Consider the following 25,349-nt stretch of genomic DNA (forward strand, 5'->3'; position numbering starts at 1 on the left):
CATTACGCTTGTAAATAAAAACTGATCTCACTCTCTGATTAGCCAGCCATCTTATAGTTGCCATAACAACTTCTTGTCTAATAAATGATTTCAGATTTACCATTATTTGTACTAGCAGAAAATTTCACAAAGGTCTGCAATCGCTCTTTTCACTGAAATACCCTCTAATTAGAAGAACTGAAAGTCAGTACAGAAAGGGCAGCTTGAAGATAATGAAAAAAACAAGCTATTTATTACAACAGCTTGGACAAGAGATAGGGGTACGCAAAAAATCAAATATATCCTGGATTCTGCTTAACCCCTAGCTTTCATTAGCAATCCTCTTATTACCATCCCTCTGCCACGTAATAATTGCTTGGGAGACTATTAGAGACTGTTCAGGCAATAACTGGTCACAATGTGGAGACTGATCTCAAGATTCACTACAAATGAAATATTTCAGCAGAGTTTACACTGTTTTCTTCCCTAATCTTAAATCAGCACCTGACTGGGTGATTAAGTTCTTCACTTTCAGGTAACTGCTCAGCAAACTCTTTTTTTCGGGAACACTGAGGAATACCGATTCTGGACAGCTCCCTGTATGGGAAAGAAAAGAGTTTGCATCAAGCCCACAGATGTTCATGGTATCAGCTTCATTCATCTCTTCTGCTGCTATATAAGATTCCTAAAACAAAGACTTGGGCTAAGATTTTACCTGCTTGATTTCAGTCCAGAAGGAACTGACTTAGTAGCTCTTACAAAATGAAGGTGGGGGAGTAGAGGCCTTTTGGAAGGATGAGTTACAAAATATTACCTCATTTTTGCATCATCTCTGTCAAAACTTTACTGCAGCTGAAAGCCTCAGGCTCGACTTTTTGGATAGGATCCCTAATTAAAGCCTTACAGGCATCTGAAAAAAAAATCTGTATTTCAGAATTAGTTGGTCCTCACAGCACAAATAAAATGCCCCCCCTGTTCAGCTACCAATGTATTTGTTAGTGGGAAAAGGCAAAGTGATTGGGAGCTATGAAATATTGCCAGCCTGTAGGGCTAGTGCAGCGCAAAGACATTCCAAAATTTGCTGGCAAAGCTGCTGAAGCCTGCAATTTCTTTAATCTGCTCAAGGTAACTTTTTGTTTGTATAGGCAAGAAGGGATGTCCTTTTTCTTGCAAAAGGAAAATAAACTCACAAGCTATTTGGAGCTAAAAAAGAAAAAAAAAGAAAGGGCAGGAAATAGCAGATTTTAAAAAGGTGACTATTTTTTTTTGCATTTACTCAAACACACAAGGAGTGTGAATTCCTTGTTATGTTTGCCAAATACAAAGCCTGCCACACTTCCCACAGCAGATGCACCCCATGAAAACAGGGGGGATGCAACACACACACGTTAGCAACATCCTAAACACTCCTGATCATTATCGGCATGTAACAAACTCCTTCTCGCCTCGAGAATAAAATGTGTGTTCTCTGGAGAGTTCTTGGGTTTCAAACAGTCTCCAACATGCCTTCATTTTGTGTGCTGCTGCTTTGGCCTGAATTTACAAAGAGAATTTCTTCTCCCCGCAGTCTAACTCCAGACGCCTCCAAGAAGCAGCCGGGCTGCCTTGCTCTCAGAGAACGACTGGGCTTGCGCGTGATCCCGGCGATCCGGCCCGCTGCTCCGGAGCCGCTTATCCGTTCGGAGCGTCCCGGGGCTGCGATGGCCTCGCGGACACGGAGCGGGCAGAGGGTTCCTGTGGGCGGACGGTTTCTGGGACGCAGCCCGCGCGCAACACGCGCTCAATCACCCCCGCGCGGCGCGGCTGGAGCTACCCTGGGTTTTTCTTCCTTATTCCTTGATGCTGATATCGGGCACTACGTTATGGCAACAATCATATCACTTTGGCTGGCACAGAGCAACTGGAGGGTGTATTTAAATGGCAGGACACTGCTTTCACTGAATTTAATTGCATTCTCCCTTCTGGGGCAACTGAAAGTAGTTGGAAATGGGAAATCCTGTTCCAAGCTCACCTGCAGCACTAACACCCCGGAGGGAAGAGGGATCCGGATGCAGCAAAGCCTTTAGAGCCCTGTCTTTTGTGTTCCAGAACGAGCAATTTACAGGAGCCCCTTCCAAGGGAGGATAACAAACCAGCAAAGCACTCAGGGAGAATCGTGAGCAGGATGACTAAGCAAACGCAGGAGATAAGGCTTCCCAGGGAGGATTTTTATTCTTCCTCATATTCAGCAACACGTTTCTTCTATGTAGAAACCAGGATGCCCCAGACAAACGCAAACAAGAACATGGAAAACTAGTTTTGGATGATTTCTTCAGACTCATCATAGCAGAAATAATAATGGTAATTATGATAAGAAGAAAGTAGTGTTGTTCAGACTGGCCTTTAAGTTCATTGCCTAACTTTTCAAGGTTTTTCTCTCCTGTGGGTTTTCCAAATGTTTGGGTTTCTTATCAGCTGCTCATTGCACAGATTGTGAAACCCAAGCACAGAGTGAGAAGCGATTTACCCAGAGTCAAATATTAAACACTGGCCAAGGAACAAGTGTATCTGGACACCCCTAAACAGCACCCAGATACTGTGCAACCCCATGGCAGACCATGCCACAGAAATTTCTGCAAAAACTGCTCATTTGTTTTGCTCCTTCGCTGACCATTTTACAGATACTCCATCACTGAGGATACTGTCAAACACACTGAACACCTTCAAAAGTGCTTAATTGAAAAAAATCACTTTTAAGAAATCAAAAGGAAGTTTAACTAGCTTAGAAGTGTTCTAAATTCAGCTAAGGAAAACATACAATACTTCTTGTCTCCTTTCTGTGCAAATAAATCCATTTGGATGGAATAAGAAATCGGTTGGAAGGATACACGAGGCTTTTCCTTTTGTTATTTAGCATATTTCAAATATAAGGCTTAAAAATCTGCAAAGTACACGAACAGAGCAGCATCAAACTGGGAAGCAGCTGTCCCCACACTGCAACTTGTACATATAGATGTATATTAAAAGCATATGGTACATACATCTAAGCATACTGTGCTGGAGGAGATAAAACAGCATTACTCAAAAATACATGCTCTAATACCTTCATGAACTACAATCTGCTTTTGTGCCTATAAAATAAATCCAGTCTTAGGAACCCAGCATTAAAGGGTATTATACTAATTATCCAGCTTCGCACATATATGTAGCTCCCCTAAGTTGCTAGATTCATGACTCAGTATTTATTTGCTCCTTTAAAAGCAAAGATACCCATTTTCATAGTTCAGAGAAATTTCCTTTACAACATAATCCATTATCATCAAATGAAAGCAGATCCAAATAATCTTTTAAAAGTAAAAGCATTTAATCAAAGTGTCTTTTGCAGGACTAGCACAATTTTATATGGACACCGGAGGAAGGAATTTTAATGACTGTCCAGCTAGGAGAATGGTTAGGAACCATCCCGGAGAATAATTTCTCTGCCTTCTCCAACGTGAGCAGACAATGTTCATCTTTTTGACATGGCATTTGCTGTGGACCTCTGATAATAAGACAAGTTATTGCTATCCTTAGTGAGAAAACACATCTTAAGAACAAGGCACAATATTGTGGTGGTTCTGTGTACAAGCAAGAATCCTCAGGACTTTCTGCTTTATTACAATGGATTCCCAGCAAGATAGATGGTTCAGCCCCCAACAACATGGTGCAAACATTTAATTCCCACTGGTACCTAATCACCTAAGGGATAGGTGATCCTAAGGTGTGTTACTTGAATGCTGCGTTCTGCCCTTGAGAAAAGGGCTTTTCTTTAAAGATATTTTAGTTACAAGAACAGTAAATCTGCAAATTTAGTCAAATTATCTATGTGGAGAAGAAAGGATGGGTTAATTCCTCCTACTGGATTACAACGGATTGTTTATCACAATACATTTCTCTAGTCCTATATCCATTTATTCATTTGTTTATTTAGGGAGTACTTTCTCTTTAAGTCTCATGAAAATCCTACAATATAGAAAATATGAAGCAATGTCTTAAGGGCTTATTGTGAAGAATGGAAAATAAAAAGGTGTTTATAAACCCCCAGGCTGTGCCAGTTTCTCATTTAAAAAAAAGGGGAAAACAAAACAGCGGCTCTGGAAACAGACCCTTTGCACCATATTTATTATCAATTTAACAGCCTTGAATGGAAACTGCAAGTGCTTTGATAAAAATCAATTGAAAAGCTGTCTGCTTCGCTGCTGCTTCAATAAAGTGCCTCTGTGTCCTTCGCTGAAGCCCTAAGCCTCCTTAAACAACCCTCGTTATGAAGTCACAGCACTGTGTCTCCTCTGGACATAGAAGCCAAGGCGAGTGCCCAGCGCTGCCTCCCGCATGCAAAGCTCTCCTCATCAACGGGGAGCAAGGGTATAAACCAGCATCTTCTGACCAACAGCCCCACTTGTGCAGGGCCCCAAGATGAAGCACTTAAATGCTGCTAGATGGTTCAAAAGAAATTTTAGGTTCCTGGGCATCCAGCTCAGGTGCTGGATCCCTCCTCCTGGAAGCCTTTGGCTCACACAGCCCCGGTGCTGCGATGAGAAGGGCCGGCTCGAGCAGTGGGAAGCGGAGCAATTCCCAAAGGTGGGATGTGTGCTCCCTGCCTCCCTGCACGGAGCCCGTTGCACAGCACGCTGCTCGCGCTCGGCCCTGCACACCCGGGGCAGCGCAGGGCAGCACGCAGCAAGGCTCGCTTTGCATCCAAACACATGAAAATTCTCCTCAAGTGTTTGCAAGTCTCCAGAGGGAAAAAAAAAGTACTAGGGAATTTAACTGCGTCTTCTGCTTCCTCATGTGTAAGCCGTACGGCGTATATCAAATAAGCAGCACGAACAGCAAAGTCACCCGTGTTCTACTCCGCTCTCGCAATTCAATCAGTTTGAATCAGCTCAGATGTTTCTGCTAACCCGTGGTAAGGACATTTGTTCTAATAACCTTGAGTAGAGCGGTGACACTTTAAAGAAGGCTCCTTTGAACAAAGAAAGATAAAAATGCAATTTACAGCGGGATGCTGAGTCTCAAGGCAAATTCTGCTACTGTCAGTTGTGGCTTTTTCCATGAGCTACCTCCAGATACGAAGCTCTTTGGCTTCACTGTTGTACTACACATCCTGCTGCATTTCACCTGCTCCCAGTTCCGGAGTATTCTTCAAAACAGCCTTCCTCTAAGAACAGAGTCTCCTTGCACTCATACAAATTGACAATATTAACAGGGAAAAAGAAATTTTGTAAATAATTCAATAATAAGAGCTGGCCTATCTCCCTGTACCACAAAGAATCCTAAATGGACGTGTGAGCCCCAGTGCAGCCCCAACAGCCCGCGGCTTCCAGGCCATCCCTCGGGTTCTTTCCAACCTTCTCAGAAACCTGGGGACTGGCGGTTAGACCTTTCCCCAGCTGCTCATTTCAAAGCATTGGAAACCCACAAAAGCAACATTATGAAGTGGGCAAGGAACTGTGAAGACTTCTCAGTCTGATGAGATGCTGAAAAGCATCACTGAGCCATCCGGCCTGAGAGAGGCAATGGATTCTGCTACACAACCCGCAACGAGCTTCTTAGCTTGTATGGAAAATGGTGCTATTACCTCGCTTCACTGCAAGCCCCAGGAATAAAGAGCAAAGCAGTTTTTAAATCAGTTCAGGTAGCTCCATGGCCCGCTGCCGCAGCTGCCTGACTGCCTTCCACATAAAAGTCCATGGAAAAGCACCCGGCCCGCTCTGGAGACAGCATTTCTAGAGAGGAAAAGGCGCTTCCGTGTCCAGAGGTCAACCAACGTATTAGAAACAAATTAAGGAAGGTTTGTAATTAGTACCAACGGTGAAGTTTTATAGTTTCTGTTATGTGACCTCTGGAAACTAAACAGAGGCTACCAAACGAGCCACTTGTCAAAAACCAGGTAGCTTCACACATGGGGAACCTTGCTCCCATTTGAAGTGGCATTTAAGATGCAAGAGACTCTATCCATCTCCATTACAAATCCTCCGAGCTCATCCTAGCATTACTTTCCCACATTAAGCAAAAGAGTTAACATAAAAAGCCTGCCTGGCTTCAGCCATTATCCAGATGAAGAGAAGGAGGAAAAGAGAAAATCCCTTTTATCATCACCCTCAGCTCGTCCCAAACCTTTTCTGTCACCTTTGCTCTTTCAGACCTGGCATTTATCTGAAGAAATTGCCTAGCCCTAATTAAATCTTTACGAGAACCTGCTACTTCCTGGCAGAGAAGGCGCGTCCTTGGTGTGCTGAGGGACCTGCAGAATTTTCTGCACTTCTCCCTTATGGTGAGTGTTAGGCCTTGCTTGAAAACATCACAACTGTGTTCAACACAATATGTTTCAACAGAAATACAAAATTATTCAGTTCCTTTTAAAGAATGAAGGGAAACATACGTGAAAATGGTATTCCACTAGTTCAATGAGAAAAGAAAAACAACAACAACAAAAACTGGGGAAACACTGAGCAAACGGTGCTGCCTGAGAACAAGGCATGCTTTTATTGCACTGTTGTCTCAGAAAGCCATAACTGGCAGTGATATAAGAGGCAGGTTTTTTTCCTTACAGAACAAAATCTAAAGCTATCTATTCCCCTCTGGATGGAAAACACTTTTTAAAGCACAACCGAGTTTTGCTTGCTGGGAAGTCACATTACAAGTCCCTTGTCAATACCTGACCACCTCTGATGAGGGAAACTCCCTCGGAGCTTTGGGTTAGAAGTTGGCAGCTTTAATTTGGCAGCTATTGCTCATTCAAAGAGAACAACAGGATGTAAGAGACCTTTGCAAATGTTTAAACTCCCCACTTAGAAAGGCAGAAAGCTAGAAAAGCAGATTTTATTGTTAAAACCCCCCAATAATTATGTCTTAAAGAGGCCCCTTAAATCACACGCTCTTGCTGAAAGAATCTGACATTAAATAGGTTAGAAATTATTGCCTTTCCTAACAAGACTTATTGTGGAGCCCTTGTCCAAGCAGCAGAGCAGACAGCTGTCCTGGCAGATGTTATCAGATGGCCAAACACAACAAAGCAAATTCACTTCAAAAATATGTTTAACTTTCACAGTTCTTGTTATTATCCTCAAATTCTCAGCACTTCTCCTCCTAACCAGAAGAAATAAACACCCCAGATGGCTAAAGAAAAACAGCAAGATATACATATGCTCCGTATAGCTTGACAAAGCGAGAGTCCAGCCAATCTTCAAAGCACAGTGTGAGACTTACCCACTTAGGAGCCTTTTAGTTCTACAATGGGTTGTCTCTGCATGTGTGGGTGAGGAAACTACTATAAAAAAAACCTTTTGGGTTTTGAGGCCATGACCAGATACTCTGCAAAAACTTTCCACTTTGATTTCCACAGACACAAGTCTTTTGTGGTTCCATAAATTCCTGTAGAATAACTAGAGACTCTAGCTGCTATACATTATGGTATCTATAACCCCTAAATAGGGCATGAGAATCACTGTGCCTTAAAAAACAAACCAAGGCATAAAGAATTGAAGAGCAAGGAGCATCTCTCACCAGAAAGGGACACCGGTACAAGTGCATTCAACCAAACATCACTCTGGCTTCTGGAAACACATGTCAAGGCCCTGCGCTGGGGAACCTGAGCCAGAGTATTGGTTTTTTCCCATTGAAATGTGGGAGATCTTGTGTTTCTTGGGGCTCCATGAGCAGAAAGTGGAGGGAATGACAGCCCACCCAGCTGTGGGCAACTGCAAAAGCAGAGCCTGGGTTTTCTCCCATGGCCCCAGCTGCGACAGCCCAGACGAAACCAGACTTGCCATGAACGAGAATGAATATACGCGTAGGAGGGAGTAAACAGAGCAACTCAGTAAGGGTTTGGCTAACTGCACAGTGACGATATATTCAAAATAATCTGCTTAATGTCACCAATTCATTAGCAAAAGGACAATTTGCACTGAGCGTGTGCTTGTGTCTCTACATCACCTTCTCTACGTACACGCAGGTTTCAACACTTCGGGAACAAGGTGGCGAAGGCCGAACGGCGTAACTGTGTAACAAGGTGCCCACGTGCAGGGAGAGGAGCCGGGGGAAGCACAACTTTCCTTCTCCCATTAACCACCCATTCATCCATTAACCAAGGGAAGCAGCTGCTTCCTCGTGGCAACAAAACCTGCCCAAAGCCCAGAGCCCTGGGCTGGCCCCAAAATCAGTAACCCCAGGATCCTCCGTCACCCACAGAGCCCTCCACTAACCCCCAGAGACACCGGCGAAGCCCCCAGGGCCTCACGGAAGCCCTGGAGCATCCAGCCATCCCGAGGGCTTCCCACAGAGCCCACCACCCCCAGGTATCAGCCCAACCTCTGGAAACCGCCTCCTCCAGGGCCCCCTCCTAACACCCACAGGCCCCTCACGGCCTGCAGAGATCCCCCGAGCCCCTGCACACCCCTCACCAGCCCCACTGACCCCACGGATCTCCCACCATCTCCGGAGCCCCCTGAGAGCCCCCACAGGGGACCTGCCTCCCCCAAACGCCTCCGTTAAGGCCCAGAACGCTCCCAAAGCCTCCAGAGTGCCCCAATAACCCCCTAGGGCCTCAGAGCCCCCCTGTTAGCCACCCCTCACCCCACAGCCGCCTCCACAGACCCCCGTTAACCCCTCGGAGGCCCAACGCCCCCGGAGACCCGCATGGCCTGCAGCCCCCGCTCCCCACAGGGGTCCCCACCGCCACCCGCAGAGCCCCGGGGCGCCCCACGGCCGCCCCCCGTGCCGCCCTACCGAGACTCTGCCCCACCGGGGTGCTGAACGGGTTCCCCAGCAGAAACTCCATCTTGGGATGACAACAAACAGCGGCCCGGCGGCCCCCCCTCCCCCTCCCCGCCTTGACGGGCACCCGCGCCCACCAACCGCGGCGTGCGCTGCCAGGCGCGGCCCGCCTCCCTTGCACGCCATTGGGCCGCGCCTGGACAGCTCGCGCTCTCACAGGCTGAGGAGCGTGTCCATCACTGTCAAGTGAAGGGCCCGCCCCTTCGGTGTTCCCCACCCTCCAGTTGATCGTCACCCGCAGGCACTCTCCATTGGTCACTGCCCGGACCGTGCTGCGATACTATTGGGCGATCATCACGTCATTCATAAGCACCTCCTCCCGCCCCCCAAAGGCCCGGTGCCCTCTCCGATTGGCTGACACGCTTTTCTCGCGCGCGGATTGGTGCTCGGCCTTCCCACCCACTCCCTGACCATTGGCGGCTCGGCTTGTCACGTGGTTTCGCATAGCAACGCGCCGGGGCTTCCTTAGCAGCGGGCTTGGAGGCCTGGGGCCGAGGCGCAGGTGGGAGTGGGATGGCGGGGAGGAGAGCTGGGGACATGGGGGGACATGGGGACATGGGGGAAGATCTGGGGACATGGGGTGATTTGGGAACCTCGTGGGGCCTGGGGGGACTTAGGGACATGGGGGTCCTGGGGAAACCGGGGGCTTGAGAGGGTGCATTGGGGCCTGGGGAGGTTGGGGGGCCCGGGCCTGAGTCCTGGAGCCCTGGGCTGGGCCCGGCCATGTCTCTCAGAGCAGCCCCTGGGGCAGCATCACCCACACATGGAGGGTTGGGGGCACCGTACTGGACTCTGCAGAGCCCTGGGGTGTGGAGGTGCTCCCCAGGCTTGGGTTCACGTGGGAGTCACATTAGCTGGCGGGATGACAGGAAAATGCAAGGAAAAAAAAAAAAGTGAAAATTCTGGCAGGTCCAGGGTGAGTAAATCGGTGCCATGCTCTTTCCTGGGCTTTGCTGGACATGATCGTGTATAGTACTGGTTTGTTAATTAAAAGCACAATGAGGATAAAGTTATTTTAATTGAAGTGTTCCTCATCGCTGTGCTCCTGTGCAAATAAGCCAGCTGAACTTTTCCCCATGATTACAGACATCCAATGCAAGTGGAGGTTTGAAGATTCAGGTCCTTCACACTGAGTCTGTGCACGGATCCAGGCAGAAAAGCTGCCTCCAGGAAACACTAGGGATGTTGAAATGAGGAAGCCAGGGCAGAGTGAGGAACTGCGTGTTCCCACATCCATTGCCCGGGTGAGGATGAACATGTGCAGTGCTATGTATTGACTGAGTGCACTGCCTCCTTACTGAGGATCTGCACTCAGTGTCCTCTTTAGCAAATCGCTGTTATTGTTTATACATTTTCCTCCTTCCCCAAATTTGTTTTGACTTGCATTATGAAAAAAAAATGTTTAAAACGTAATGAACTGCTGTGAACTGTTGCTAATCCTCATATGCTGTAAATCATGGTCTCTTACTCTATAAACAAAACTTTTCTATAATGGTAAACTTACCTTTCAAGACTAGGTTGACTTGGAAGGCAGATCCTTGAATGTGCCCTCTCCATAAAGATGAATTTCAGCAACAAATGACTGACATGTGAGGGATGTTTTTATACAAAGTACTTGTCATTCTTGACAGGGCACAGGGCCTCCTTTAGCTGTTCTATTTACCTGGCCAAACCTTGATTTTTTTTTAAGAAAAAATCTTAAATGTGGTGTGAAGATATACGTATGTTTTTAACCTGATAAGTTTGCCTCTCTGTAAGGCTGTGCACAGCATCAAAGTCTTTATGATAAAAGTCAAATAGCTCTTTAATATGAGCTGTGAGGTATCAGATTATGTGAAGACCCAACTGTGCTTTTACTTCCTTTGGAACTGTTATGCTGTTCCAATAAATGATGGAAATGGTAGCCAGGCAGTGGTGTTATTTTATTATTATTATTATCTTTTTTTTTTTCTTTTCTGTCCTTTAAGGCACTCATCATTTAAAAATGAGTCAAATATACAATACCATTGAGCCAAATGTCATCAACGAAGAAACAGTTCGGAAAGCTCTGGAAGAGCAAAGTCGAGACGAGGCAGGGCAGCTTGCCAAAAGGGAAGGTATTGATTTTAAAGATGTCACAGAGCTACAGCTTAGTTTTAAAAGTGAGTATCAGAATATCTATATCATATTTTATTTTTTAGAGGGTAATAGAATTAAGCATTGAGTGGCTAACTGGCAATTACGTAATCACGATTAGCTTGGATTTACTATGTGGACAGTTAGGGACTGGACTTACATTTTTAGCCATATTTGTATGAAGCAGCTTCAGCAGAGAGAGCTGGGTGGTTTTGCTGATTGGTAAGTTTAAAGCTGCTTAACTTTGTGCTATTATTGTCCCCGCTATTCTTATTTTACATCTATATTGTGGTGACACCTACAGGCCACAGGGGCCTTTTATATGTGGGCCCTTCTATATGTGGACAAATGAAAAGCTGGCCATGCTCCTGGTGATCATCACTGGCCATTATTTGGTAGCTTATGGTGATTACAGTCGAATTCAGTGGCCTCCCCTGGCCATCCATAGCGCTAGCCCAGTCAAACATGCTGTAAACCTGCATTCAAAAAATGGAGAACATTTGGCTTGCAATTTGAGTATTTCGAGTATTTTTAGTATGCAATTTCATGGACAAAATCTGCTTTTGGTTATGCATTGTGTTCTCCAGGAGAATGTGTGTATCCCCTGAGTTCCTTAGTACACACTTCCTGTTGCCTCATTCTGCATGCATTTGTGTGGAAATTAGTGCATGCAGTTCCTTGCTTTATGCAGCACTAAATAGTATAAATAATACAGATAATATAAATAATGGCACCTAACAAAATCTTCAGGGAATTCATCGACATAAAGAGAATCGAGGTGAGAATGTTTTGCGTTTTGTGTCACCTTGGTTCTGGTGCTCTCCTGTAATGCCTAGCAGCCTGCCCTGGTGATTGAGTTTCTGGAGGAAGCTAAATGCAGTGATATTGATCAGCTCTAAACTGCAGCCTTCACAGAAACAGTAGTCTCCGACCTGCTCTCCTGTGATGAGAATCTCAAAAGCAGGAGAGTAGCTTGCAAAAGCAGCAGCTGAGCATCAGGAGCTTGCAAATGCAGGGGGAAGCAGAGTCTTGTCCCAAATCTTGCTCTTGGAGCTGGAAATGAATGTCAAGGCCTCCTGGTAGTGGATTCATAAAGCCGTAGTCAGCATTGCCTCAGTGACTCATTGACATCTCTGAGCAGCAGTTTGTGCTGGTGCAGGACACTGGGGTTAACCTGGCTGCTTGGCTGAAATCCTCACCCATCCACAGCCTCTCAGCTCCCTCAGGGGCAGCCAGCACACCAGGTAGTTGGCTGGAAATCACTGTGGAGGTAGGACTGACATACTTTCCTGGTGTTAGAAAGTCTATCTGCTAAAGTGAAACCTGCCTCACTTTAAAAGTTTTTTTTTTTCTTTTTTTTTCGTTATTATTTATTTTCCTGTGGCTTTAGATATCCTGCAGATTGACAATCTGTGGCAGTTTGAGAATCTGACAAAACTGCAGCTGGACAACAACATCATTGAGAAGATAGAAGCTCTAGAGAGTCTGGTTCACCTTCTATGGCTTGGTATGGCTAGGCATATGAGGTTGCATGCCTTTAAAGGTGCAGAGTAACCTGCAATAAAAGCAGGATGTCATATTTCTTATAAAACACAGCTGATGGGAGCCTTCCCAGAACTGGCTGTCAGCTGTCCATGTGTTTCCTTATTTGGCCGTCAAATGTCAGAAGGCGTGAATATTAGATGTCAAAAGGCATGAATTTAGAACTGCAAAACAATCCTTCAAATGTTTTAAAAACTGCTTTTAAAATTTTGGTGTGGCAAAAACAGCAAACTAGGGATTCATAGCTGTTTCTAGGGTCTGTACTCCTGTTCAGAGGTACTTCCAGAAGTAATCACAAGCACCTCTGTGGTGTAGAAGCCTGTGTTCTGGTTTCAGAGGTGATGCAGACACTTGTGAGCCTAAAACCCAGAGCAAGACAATGCTGTTCTGGCAGAATAAGTGAAATAGCTATAGTCAGTGTATTCCTTTTGTGTCTCCATTGACAACAGGACAGTTGTGAGCTTGGAACTGGCATATGCTGGTCCTATGGGAATTGTTATATTGGGGGACATTGGTGTGGCAGGCAAGAGTCTGCAAAAACACAAGGCAACTGGGTCAAATTTATTACATAAATACCCTCTTTGGTGGCATTTGCCCTCCACTCTTCTTGCATTTTGGGTTTTCCTATAAGGTAGAAACCACTTACAGGTTGGGTTTGCAATCCTTGCATAGGCTGACTTCAGCATTCCCTCTAAGATAAAAGTTGAACAGACAGTCCTAAGCAGGAGATTTCCCCCATTGCTCCCTGACCAACAGAAGGGTGATTTCATGCTGAGCTTTTTCTGTGGGGCACTGACCTACCCTGAGGAAAGTTCTCCATATAAATTCTAAAATCAAGAGCTAAATGCAGGGTCTGAGTCAGGGCATTCTGTCACAGCTAACTTAACTTTGTGCTTGTAAAACTTGTCATTTCTAAACTTATCCACAGATTTGTCCTTCAACAATATTGAAGTAATTGAGGGGCTGGATACCCTTGTTAAACTGCAGGACCTGAGCCTCTACAATAACAGAATATCTAAAATTGAAAACATGGACGCATTACAAGACTTACAGATTTTTTCCATAGGAAAGAATAACCTGGACACTTTAGAAGATGTGAGTGCCTCTGTCCTTCCAAGAATCTCATATCAAATATACTTAATTTGACACTTGCCACTACATATAAACCCCTCCTTAGAGGAGAAATTCTCCTTAGGATTTCACTTCCTCTGTATCGCAGTTATGGTTTTGATAAGTCATCCAGGTATCAATGTTTTCTTCAGCTATTTCTCTTAGATTATTCACTCGTGGGGAATTTTTCTACTGTTGCCATACATGGCAAAATTCCTATCAATTTCCATGAGAGCTAGAAAAGGAGTAAGTGCTATCAGAAGAAGAGGGAATGCAGGCTAGGATTTATTTGGGACTCTCTGAGGACAATTTGCTAGTCAATGATCCCTGACTTGTCCACTTCTCTCCAGACCCATCATTTATATAGCCACAATGTGAATTACAAACATTTCCTTTCCTACATAATTCAATCATGCTAGAAACTCATAATTTAATGCCACCTATGCTTGGTAGTTGAGCAGGATATGTATTGCAGCACAGCTGTGACAAGTGCAACAAATTTCAAAGCCGTTTCAGAGTGTTTCTGTGACACTGCACAGCACAGCACCTCTTTCCCCTTGGTGCAGGTAATTTATCTCAGGAGGTTTAAAAACTTACGCACGCTGAATCTCTTGGGGAACCCTCTCTGTGACGGTGAGGAGTACGCGCCGTTTACTGTTGCTCACCTTCCAGAGCTGGTGTACTTAGACTTCAAGCTTGTGAATGACACCATGGTGAGTAATTCTGCTTTCTCTTCCTGCAGAACTGGGTACTGGCATCTTATTGAGCATTTACTTTGTTGGTATGCTGGCAATATCCTAGCATTCGAGTCTGGTTCCCTGAAGAAATGAGACAGACACGGAATAAACACTGCAGGTTCCATAAGCCGAACAGTTCTGAACCTGTGGGCCAATTTATACCAAATCTGACCGAGGTGGAGGCATTAGAGGTCTTATGTTCTCACAGGTTTTGTGAAAATCAGCACCTCATTGTGGGAGAGAGGCCTTGTTAATGTTGCCACAGAGAGGCTGCAGTGCAAACGTGAGGCTCCTTCGAGACCAGAGCATCGCAGAGGAGATCAGTCTTGAGGCAATCCAGAGGAAAACAAGCTTGATGGTCCTGCTCCTTTCAGTGCCTGGCTAACAGCTTATCCAGGCAAGCAGATGCCATCCAAATGGCTTCCCATTCCTGACTCTTGAGAACAGAAGAGTCCATCAGCAATCGTAGCCCATATTGCTGCTTTTGGTCCCAAGGCTCAAAGGAACGTGGAAAAAAAAAAAAAAAATAAAATAAACAAAACCCACCAACCAGCCATCCAAACAAACAAACAAAACAGAGAACATTTACTTAGCACAGAAAGGAACTATATTTGGAATATACGTTACTCTTAACAGGACTGGAAGGCTTTTCAGGTCATTGAATCCAATCCCTGCTCATGCAGACAGTGTGTCGTAGAGTCACATACTTAAATTTGTCAAGCTTCAGTTTAAAACTAATTAGGTTCTTGCCCCTGCTACTACCTTGCCATCTGCTCCTCTAAAGATCCATCTCCTCTCTAGTAAATGTATTAAATGTATTAAACCCAATAACTGATCAAATCAGAGCTCAAATTCTAAAAGTTAAAACAGGACTTAAAAAAAAGGAGGGGGAAATCGAAAGATAAAAGTTTTCTGGATCCGAAATCAGCTCAGAAGCAGAGTAATATGGCAACAAAAAGTGGAATGAGGAATGGATTAGAAACTTCATAGGCAGTTTAATAATACAAAGCACAGAAGTGGGGATGCGGATGTCATTCAGATGCACGTTACAGATTGAATGCTTGTGCCCAGATTTATTCGGCAATGCTGGATAATCTAATCAAAATATTTTTTTCTTCCATTTCTCAGCGAGAAGCTGCAATTTTAAAATATCAGTATTCTACTGAACCGCTGAAGCAGGCGGAAGCCCAGGCTCTGGCTCAGCTGGAGGAAGAGCAGGCAAAGCAGACTGAACTGGAGTACCACAAGGTATGTTTTCCTTGGCTGGTTATCCCAGGGGAGAGAAGCACAACAGATACCGACTTCTCTATTACCTGTCTGAAGATTTAATGAGAAGTTAACACTGACTGTGCAAAAACTAAGGCTAGGATTAATCTCCATCATCTCTGAATCTCATCTTTTGAATGAAAACAGGAACTGCTGCAGAATATACGTGACATGGGGGAACATAATTCTTTCTGCTGAGCAGTGAAACTGCCCATAGGGACCCTGAGAAGCTAAACAGTAAATCATACTTAAGGTTCTTATCAGTCTGGCAATAGATTAAGAAAATTACACGTCTGAGGGAACTGTTAGTGTTTTCATAGTGTGGTGACTTTTTCTCCTTCACACTAAGTTTATGCTTTTTATTACTTATTAGTAACCTCTTCAGGGCTTTCAGAGATCACTGTAGTCCTATGGCCACAGAAGACTAGTTATGGCCTGGCTCTGTGTTCCAGGCCTCCAGAAAATGAGAGTGGCTGAAGAGCAGGAGGATAAATGACAGGGAAGAGACCCTCTCCAAAGCCCACCGACTCCTTATCTAAAAGGCTTAATAGTTTTGCAGTATCTGATTGCATGTGATAATGTTATATGTTAGATTAAACAGTATTATCTATCCTTAGGCTAGACAGTTAGAGCTGCAAGGCCACATGTGAGCTGAGATGTTTTCCACTGAAAGTGCAGGGTGCTTTCATGATCTGGATAAATATTTTATGGGTGTAACTGGGACTGAATCAAAGAGCTTTACTTACATATGCACCAATGTTTCTGTGCAGGTAAGGTGCTTCTAGTATAGACACATCCTAAGGACTGGTAGCAGGTTAACACTCTTTATTTTACTTATATTGTTTTTTGATCCTCTTCAAAGACAGCTTTTGTTGAGTACCTGAATGGATCCTTCCTGTTTGAGAGCATGTATGAGGAGGATGCAGAAGCTGCCAAACTGGCCTCCATCCCTGGAGTGGATGACTTGCTGCAGGAATATCCTTCTTGGGTTCAGAAGACCTAATGACTCGTGTTAAGGAGGAGATGCATCAGCAGGCGCTCTTCATCCATTTCAGTCCAGGACTGAAAACTACATTGATGTAAGATCTGAAAATTTCTGTGTTCGGTTTTGGAATTGTTCCCAAAAACACTGCAAGACCATGAGACCACTGACAGCTTTAAGGCCAGGTATCTAGTGAAATATGGGGGCTACAAACAAATGGTTTATACCATTGGCAAGTTGGCCAGCCCAGCTTGAAATATCCCTTTTGTTTAACCACTCACTTCTATCACTAACAAATCATGACACCAGTGTTTTAAATTCTCACCATTTTGTTACCGTATTCTTTTTTTTCCCACTTGTGACAGACATAATTTTAGTAGCTTTCTTTGCTAACCTTCAGAAAAAAAGAGAGGCTTTGTACTATCTTTAAGTCTGGAACTCACTTAAACTTTAAAATGAGCTATAAGATAAATCTCTGTGGGTTAGGTTGCAAGCGCACAGATGCTAAAATCATGCTGAAATTGAAGTGGTAGGAGATAGGAACAGACTAATCAGAGTGATACGAGTCACATATCTCACAGCCTGCCAGAGCTGGCAACATGAAGCTTTCAGGCCAACATTTCTTTTTTTTTTCTGATCATTGCTGCTACACGAGGAATCAGAGAGCAAACACTTTTGTTTTTTCTTTTCTCATTCACATTAATAGAGTATTGTCAAGGCCAGTAACTTGACCTTCCTTAAAATTGCTTTACACTGTTGGGGAAAAATGCATCACAGCTTAACTACAATAGTCTCTAGAAACAATTCTATTGCCAAGATAATAGCAGAAGAAAAATTGATGTTATTTTTGTGATGTTACCAAGCCAGTAGTTTATTCTGTGCCCAGGCTGTAGGCTTCAGAGCTGTATTTATTAACTACACAGACTCTGTATTCACACTTGTGAAGACAGATAAGGTTGTATGCTTCATCCTGCTGCTGATTCTGAAGAAAAAGGTTGGGAACTATACACATTTCCATTATTCTCAAGGCCTTTTCCCCCCCTCGAGTTGCCACAGCTTTCTCCTACCCTTCAGATAGAAAAATCTCACATAAAATGCAAAGGGGTGACCCTGTCCTGCCAGACCAAAGAATACTTGGCACCCACAGGCAAGAACCACGAAGTTTACGTAACAGTAGCTTGTAACTCTTGTTGCTCCAGTTTGCAGAGCTAGAAGGAACGTAGCAAGTTGCTGCACTGAACAAGCAAAATACCTTGACTCTGGTGTCACGTACAGGAAAGAGTTTGTCTCCGTTTGTGAAAACCTGTTTAACTATGGACTGGAACAGCATGAAAAACGTGAAGCTGAAGTCTCAGATTTCTATGGGAGCCTTCAGGAAGCATTAACAGCCAACCAAGAACAAGGCAGGAAAATAATCCTGGAGTTTGAAAATCGGAACGAAAGGGTAATTTTGTTAAACTCAGTTTGATACGTGATTTATCTATACTGTATGCTAGGCTTTAAATTTGCTGATCACAGGCATACTTCATTAAAATTAGGATAATGATTCTGGATTTATACTGCTGTAATAGGAGTTGCTACTTGGTTCCTGATCTCAGTTTACATGTTTGTAACAGTATAAACTTATACCAAGCAATTAAGTTATATTAGCTAATATAATTCCGGTAACCAATCTAATATTAAAAGTGATTTAGTAGTTCACATAGGAAAGGAATTGGGAGGTTAAAATTAAATCAGCAGATGGAGTCTTCAACCCTTTAGTCAAAACACAACCAGCAAATACTCATAGGCTTTATCTATAGGGCTAGTTTGGCATAGGACACATTTGTCCACAAAGCTAGCAGTTCTTCAAGGTGTACAGAAAAAAGGTCATCAAACATCTTTTCATTGACATTTTTCTGCCCTCTGAAAAACTTACTGGTCTTCAAGAAAATGAAAGTGCTTACGCTTTCTTTTACTTTTGTTTCTTTAAATGAAATTGATTTAAGAGGAAAAACCATCTATTTGTTGGTTTAATGGCACTCCCATTCTTGTCTGAGACATGCAGCAGATCTTCCTTTTCTGAGGGGGAAGAAAATCAAGGAAAAAGGAAATTGCAGAGAAATTAAGGAGTATTCAATTTATTTGCAAGTTGCTTTCCTTTTTTTTTTTTTTTTGGTCAACAGAAACAGCTGAAAGAAATTTAACAAAAAAATAGGTAAGTGTATTGTAATGGATTTCCAGCCTTGTTTTCAGCAGAGACTATCATTTTTCATTCTGCTGTGACTCAACTACAGTCACCCATTGTGGCCGCTAAGGGCACAGCTTCTAGCTGGATCCCTTTCTAACCCTGTATAATAGATGGATCATTATTTTGTTTTCCACAGGAAAAATAAGGGAGGCTAAAGCCTGGTAAAACTGTCAGCTGAACAGAACAAGCCTCTGACAACTGAGAGCGGGCAGAGTCACGAGCACTCGCTGTCTTTGAAAAACAGGTCGCTTTTATTGAGGTGCCTTGTCACAAGCTGGCAGCCTGCGGAGTCATTCTGTCCCTGAGTCCTTGAACCTTGCTGACTCATGCTGGCAAACTGTATTAACTCTAAGTAAGCAGGACATGAGTTTCCAGCCTTACTGGAAGGCAAAATATAAAGACTGATGGGCATATTCTGTTGTCTTGCACTTGGATTTCCAGTGCTTCCCCCAGAATCTTGGCAGAGGGCAGACGGAGGCAGTTTGTCCTTGTTGCTCGGCTGGGGATCGAGCTGTTAGAACAGGACAGGTTGGTCGGAGCGGCAGTTTGCACAGCAGGATGGAGGGGTTAGTGTCAAAAGTGAAGACTCTCTTTTAGCAGCATTTCCTGATTGGCCCCTTAAAAATGATGGAGCAGTTCAAAAGTTCAGTCAAAAGACTGGAATTTGTGAATCTTAGTGTTTGTCAATCTGCAGTCTTCTCACACAAGCTTGGTCAACTAAAATAGCTCTGCTCTCTCTGAAGTTAAGAAGCAAAGAAGCTTTATAGGCCTTGAACTTTGAAGTTTTTGCTCCCAGAGGTGTGGCTTGAATTGCTTGAGAATTTTTCAAGCCCTCCTACTTTATTTAAGTTAGTGTAGAAAATACTTTGCTCTCCTCCCTTTTAAATGCTACAAAGTCTGGGTGATCTAGTCTGTTTTCAGATATAAGTCTTGGCAACGATTCTGGTCAAAATTATCTGTTTTAGCCCATCCTATTGTCTTTAAGGAAGAGTGAATTAGACATCTTAAAACATATTTTTCCTCATATTAAGTTTTGATTATTAACTTATTTTAAACTTACTAGAAAATAATACATTGCTTAGCATAGGAGGGTGTTTTGGATCCAGGAAATAATAAATCTTGTTTGATAAAAAACTGACGTCAATATTTAATTCTGAAGGGCAATAAATCCTTGCTGTAACAGGAAGTGATAGGTATTTCATATGCAGAATATTAAATCCTGACCCTATGGAAGTCAGTCAAGATTCTCCTTCACTTAAAGGGGATCAAGATTTAGGCCTGCATCTCTTTGAGATAAATAATTGGCAATCTCTTCTTCGTGGCCAGCAATGTCAAGAATCTAGTATTCTTTTCCCTTGAAATGTGTCAGAAGGGGAGCCAAAGTTGGAAGCATGGGGGGAAAAGTCAGTTGCTGACTGGAGGGTGAGGAAGAGTTTTCAGGGATTTCGGTGCATTCCTGTGGGATCGTTGCTGTTGGAGCACACCTCACCTCAGCACAGCTGACTACCCGGTATGTAAATCCAGAGACTTCCTGCATCATCACATTCCATTTCAGCTAATCAGCAGCAGGAACTTTTCTCACATGTGTAACAAGTTAATTAAATTGCAATGGAGTGCTGAACACAAACTATAACTAATTTATGTATCTCTGCGTTTAGACGCTGGATGAGATTCAGAACATCAGCAGCGCTGAGGTGGCTGAGGCCAAGCTCGCTGAGTACAGCGAGGACATCCTTCAGCTCTCAGAAACACTCATGACCTTGGAAGTGCAGACAGCTGACCAGCTGGAGGTGAGAGCCATGCACACATCCCCGTTCAGCCTCACGTCCAGAATGCAGCAGGATTCATTTTTCTGTTGCTGTGCCCCTCCGTTTAGCAGCCCATGGCACTAGGAGATTATATAATTCTTTCAGGCAGGCTCGTGTTTTCTCTCCACCTTTTCCTGTCCCTGCTCAGGGTCAGTCTGCGTGAGAATCAGGCCCTGCACGTTGATACATGGCAATAGATACCTGTTTCTCAGAGCTGAGTGCAGTATTTCCTTCACATCTCTCCTAGCTGATTTCCTAGGCTTCAGAGAAAAGGACTTGAGGTCATGCAGTCATTTTATAGATCTGTGTATGCAAGTAGCTGCATAATGGAGGATATTCATGTGGGATCCGAGAGGTGTAATTCTTTGAAGCTGATCTTTGCCATGAATTGCTTAGATTGCTCCTGTTCCTGCTCAGTTTACTGCATTTGCTTGCATAATGGCAGCTTTTTCTCTCCTCAGACTTCCCCTCAAAAACTAGAGCAGGGCTGCTAATGAGCATCTTTCTTTAAAAGAAAAAAAAAAAGTCTGTTAAAAGCCTCAGCTTCTGCTTGCTAGTTTTATGCAAGCAAATACAGCAGTTCACTTTATGGATGCACATGGCAGTGCAAGAGCTCAGAACGATTTCCTCACTACATCAGGACTGGGTCTTTCAATGCTACCTGAAATGGTCCTAATGTATTTACAGTCACTGATGGAAAGATCAGAAGTATTTCCTTCTGGACATACAAGGTTCTGGTGGTTGTATTTGAAGTGATGTATTGAGATGCTAAGTGCTAAACCTCAAAGATTCTCTGTCAGCCATTTTTGAGAGAGGCAATAGGTAGCAGCAGGTTTAGTATCCAAGGGCTAAAACAAAAGCTGCAGTGAGCCTGGGCATTTGTTATGCTTGTGACAAGAGGCTCATCGTGTGTGCAAGGAGACTGCAGCACGGCAGTTTGCAGAAATACACCTGCTTTCTCTGTGCATTTTATATGGGAAGGTAAAAAGCGATCAGCTGGCTTCCTCCAGAGGCCAGGTGAAAGTATCATTCCATCAGCTTCCTTCCAGTAAATCAATTCTGATTTTTCTGTCCTTCACACAGAAACAAAACTCTTGGAGCACTTTCAAACCAGCTTATATGCTTGAGGTACTTCACGCTCTGCGCTAGTAACAGTGAATCCAAGTTGTAACGGATTTCAGATTTTCTAAGACTCCCTGCCATGTTTATGCAAGTGTTCATTATAACATTTCCTCTTTTTCCTTCTGTTAAGGAACTGATAAAGGATTTTGAAAGAAACGTTGCTGATCTGGTATCAACATTTATTGAAAACGTTCAAAGGATATATCCTTTTGGAAGTACTTTGGCCTGGATGTCTGAGCTAGATGTGTATGATGTATGCTGTACTTCTAAATCCAGAGCTGAGCCATCAGAATTGGATTGGTTTTTGTTTTTTTTTTTTTAATTAGCAGATGAGAGTTTTCCCCAGAGGTCATAACAAAACTATGCAAGTGCCATGTGCTTCCCAGATTGGTAGTAGCAAGGGGATAAAATTTCAAGTGCTCAGCCTCTTTCTGGAGAGACTCTGAAAGGCACAAAGAGCTCTGAGTTCTCTCTCACTGACTGTCTGTTGCACTTAGGTAATGTTTTACCCTTTGAGAATCTTCATTTGTTCTCCAGGCAGGCATAACAACTCCTGGAAATCTGGTTAGACTATTTTCTGTGTGCATTTCTGACATAGCAGCCCATGAAATACCTACAATTCCTCTTGAAGTTTCTTTAAGGGGCCTTCATTTTCTGTCGCTGATGTTTTCAGGAACAAAGTAAGATGGAGAATGAGAAAGTGCTTCCGGGACAGGAAATGTTATTTTACATATATAATACATATCTAATAATGTATATACATATACATGCAAGTAATTGGCATAATCAGAACGCAGCACCTACCGCAGAAGTTTCCATTGCAAACCCAGACCCATCTCTCAGTTCTGCAACTGAGTGCTTTCCTGCACACCTGCCTTAGGATTAGCAGTCCTCTCTTACATTTGCTCTTTCAGAGCCTCAGTGTTTAATGACAGGAGGTCAAGCTTTGTCCCAAAGTGAATCATGTGGTCGACCTTTTCCTTAATCATCCATACGATGGCCCAGTGCCAAGACCTGGAAAACCGTCATCATGAAAAGCTGCTAGAGATCTCACTCAACACGCTGGAGAAATCTGTCAAGAATGAGCTTGATAAGGATTTGCCAGATGACGTTCGAATGGTAAGGGCACCAAAACAAGCAGTTCTGTGAGAAAGAGCAAGAAAAGCAGGCTGCAGCCTCTTCTCAGAAAGGACAGGGTCTCAGGGTGGCTTAGGACAGCTAGAGTGATGTCTAAGCTAGAATTTACCCTCCTTCCAGAAGGCCCCAGCTGCCTGGCTGAACGACAGCGCTGCTGGGCATCCTTGCTGACTAGGACAGCGCATGACTGCACTGCAGGTTACCCTGGGCTCTGCAGGAGCTGGTGGCAGCAGCCCAGGAGAGGAGCTGAGCCAGTCTCTCTCCTGCCTCCAGCACAGGTCCCTTCTCTGGCTCATTTCCAGACATCTCCCACCCAGCAGGCGTTCAGGCATTTCTTTGCAGCGCTCACAGCTGGCTTTGAAAGGCCCTGCCCGCCCACGGGAATCCAAACACTGCTCTGCCCGCCTTGCCCCAGCACTCTGATTGCCTTGGTGAATTCAGGAGCACTCCCCAGAGCTTTCCCAGCCCATTAGCTGTCCTGGCGACAGGACATGACATTTCAAATTGGGCCTTCCATCGAGGCCTCACTCTTGCTGTGATATTAAAGATTCCCAGGAGCTCTCCGGAAAGCACAAAGATCATTGCAGTGCTCCAGTCAGCAGCACTGCTGACCTTTTTTTCCTCCATTATTCTTTCATTTAGTAGCTAATTGACTTAAGTTTTGCATTTGCTGTGTTTTTGCACTGTCCAGATTATTCCAGCCCCCCCATTCCTGGGTAATCACAAGCTGACAGACACAAAACAGGCCCCTCAGCCCCCCGGGGTAGCTCCCTGCTTTATGGCCTGTGCAGATGGCTGCGGTTCCGCGCGGCTGCTGCGCACCCATTTTGCCTCCCCGCCATCCATTTCCAGGGAGAAGCAATCTTCATTTGTTCAACAGCTGCACTTGGCTGCAGGAGCAGAGTCATTACGGTTTAACGAAGCCACCCTCTATTTAAAACCACAGGGGAAGTCGCTGCTTCTATTAGAGGCTGGGGCTCTCCAAAATGAAGATTTACTGCCAGTGCCACCAGTTCAAAGGCCCTTTCCAAGTGTGATTTTTCCACTTCCCGCACCTGCTGGGCTGGGCATGCTGCAGCGTGTGCAGCCTGGCTCCAGCAGCAGCTGCCTGCAGGGGCCTGCCCTGTGCTGCGAGGCAGCGGAGCGCCCGGAGCAGGAATCCGCTCCCTGCTCCAGCCTGTCAGGCAGCTGAAGGCAAAGGTGCCTCAGTTTCCCCATTTGCACAAGCTCTAATGCTCCCTTGCGGCTGTAGTGAGGCCTGAGCACGTACTTGTCAGTGATGAAGCACTGGGCTCAACCCAATGCCTAGGACCTTGTCAGGATGACCAGAGGTCTCATTTCCTTCCCCCACGCAGGGCAGTTAATGCACTGCTGATTCGGAGCACCCCGGCACCACTGACCTGCCCATGTTTCCTCCCAGTTTCTCGTGGACAAACCCACCGTTGTTGCTGCGGTCACCGCGTCCCACGACATCCACCTGGCGAAGATCGCGAGCCGGGAGGGTGACATCCTCCGCAGCGCGCGGCACTGGCAGGCCGCTGTGACAGAGAAGGTAGGGGACCCTCCTGCTCTCGTGGGGATGGGGCACACACAGCTCCACTCTGAAAGGACCCTCTCCTCTTTGCTGGGCTCCGGGCGCTACAGCCAGTGATGTTGAGAGGCCTGTGGAGTCAGGGCTTCCTTTGACTCTGTTCAGGCTCTCCAGGACGAGATTGACAGAAACCGCAGCCGTTTCAAAGAGATCATTCAGTACATTGAAAATCTCCAGGAGGAAGTGGAGAACATGGAGCCTGTGGAGCCACCTGAGTAGGTAATGCCACGGGCTGGGCAGGTGCCTTCCTGGGGTGCGCACAGGACAGTCCCCAGCTGCAGGACTCCCATAGTTACCTCTATAGCTAAACTGAGACGTTTCAGGCTGAAGGCATGCTCCCTCCTCCATCCCACCAGAAACTGCAAATAAAAGATGCTTATTGACTGTGGAAAAGCATCAGAAACCTTGTCTCTTCCATCACGTTGGCACCAAGCCCGTTCAGACAGGCTCAGACCTTGTCACAAGGGGTTACGGATCAGCTGTGAGCTGAGTGAACCAAATCATTGCAGCACATCACGCTGAAAGGTTTAGTACCTGCAAGACCAGCAGCAGGAACCCGGGAGCCGCAGGCAGGCGGCAGCAGCCTGGGAGAAGAGGGCTCTGCATCAATCCACCCCCAGAATCCATCAATCCGCCCCCGGAGCGGCGGCGGGGCTCCGGCTCAGCGAGCAAGCGCTGGCTGGGGCCCCGTGCACCTGGGAGCTTCGTCTCAGCGCCTCTTGCAAAGGCAGCTCTCTGCAGCATGAACAGAGCGGCCCCCAGCTAGCAGGAAAGGAAATCAGCGGTTCCACAGGAGCTCACACGCTGCTGCTCGCGGCAGCCGAGCGAGGAATCATTAATTCCCCTCCTTGCTCGGTGACAGCAGCTGCTGCGCTCGCTTGTGAGCGGCGACGCTGGTCAGAGCGGTGCTGCTCGAGGCAGCAGCACCCAGCAA

At 45.1% G+C, this 25,349-nt stretch overlaps 2 protein-coding genes across 5 annotated transcripts in view; one reads left to right on the forward strand and one right to left on the reverse strand.

The window, feature by feature from the left end:
* TOM1L2 (target of myb1 like 2 membrane trafficking protein) overlaps positions 1-8,807 on the reverse strand; it is a 52,244-nt gene extending 43,437 nt beyond the window's left edge. For all 3 annotated transcript variants that reach the window (XM_088527780.1, XM_088527779.1, XM_088527778.1), the window contains exon 1: positions 8,728-8,807. In XM_088527780.1, coding sequence (XP_088383906.1) covers positions 8,728-8,779 — 52 coding nt within the window. In that variant the 5' untranslated portion in view covers positions 8,780-8,807. The remainder of the gene's footprint in view (positions 1-8,727) is intronic.
* Positions 8,808-10,721: 1,914 nt separating this feature from the next.
* DRC3 (dynein regulatory complex subunit 3) lies at positions 10,722-24,808 on the forward strand. Of its 2 annotated transcripts, none has more exons than XM_088527782.1 (12): positions 10,722-10,920; positions 12,231-12,397; positions 13,361-13,527; positions 14,109-14,255; positions 15,408-15,527; positions 16,408-16,520; positions 17,797-17,971; positions 20,416-20,547; positions 21,818-21,888; positions 22,683-22,806; positions 24,245-24,376; positions 24,521-24,808. In XM_088527782.1, the coding sequence occupies exons 1-12, from the start codon at positions 10,760-10,762 to the stop codon at positions 24,632-24,634; spliced, it is 1,623 nt and encodes a 540-aa protein (XP_088383908.1). In that variant the 5' UTR covers positions 10,722-10,759; the 3' UTR covers positions 24,635-24,808. The 2 variants fall into 2 exon arrangements, with proteins under 2 accessions (XP_088383908.1, XP_010219872.2); XM_010221570.2 differs by having other exon boundaries at positions 10,722-10,916; positions 12,281-12,397.
* The last annotated feature ends 541 nt before the right edge of the window (positions 24,809-25,349 follow it).

This window comes from Tinamus guttatus, unplaced genomic scaffold (assembly GCF_059628265.1).
Source record: "Tinamus guttatus ecotype Peru unplaced genomic scaffold, ASM5962826v1 Tinamus_guttatus_pri_ptg000291l, whole genome shotgun sequence".
NCBI lineage: Eukaryota > Metazoa > Chordata > Aves > Tinamiformes > Tinamidae > Tinamus > Tinamus guttatus.

Coding starts and splice junctions, on each gene's coding strand:
- DRC3 (XM_088527782.1), top strand. CDS start 10,760: ATGAGTCAAATATACAATACCATTGAGCCAAATGTCATCAACGAAGAA. Junction 12,398..13,360: donor GGTTCACCTTCTATGGCTTG/GTATGGCTAGGC, acceptor ACTTATCCACAG/ATTTGTCCTTCAACAATATT. Junction 17,972..20,415: donor TTGAAAATCGGAACGAAAGG/GTAATTTTGTTA, acceptor CTCTGCGTTTAG/ACGCTGGATGAGATTCAGAA.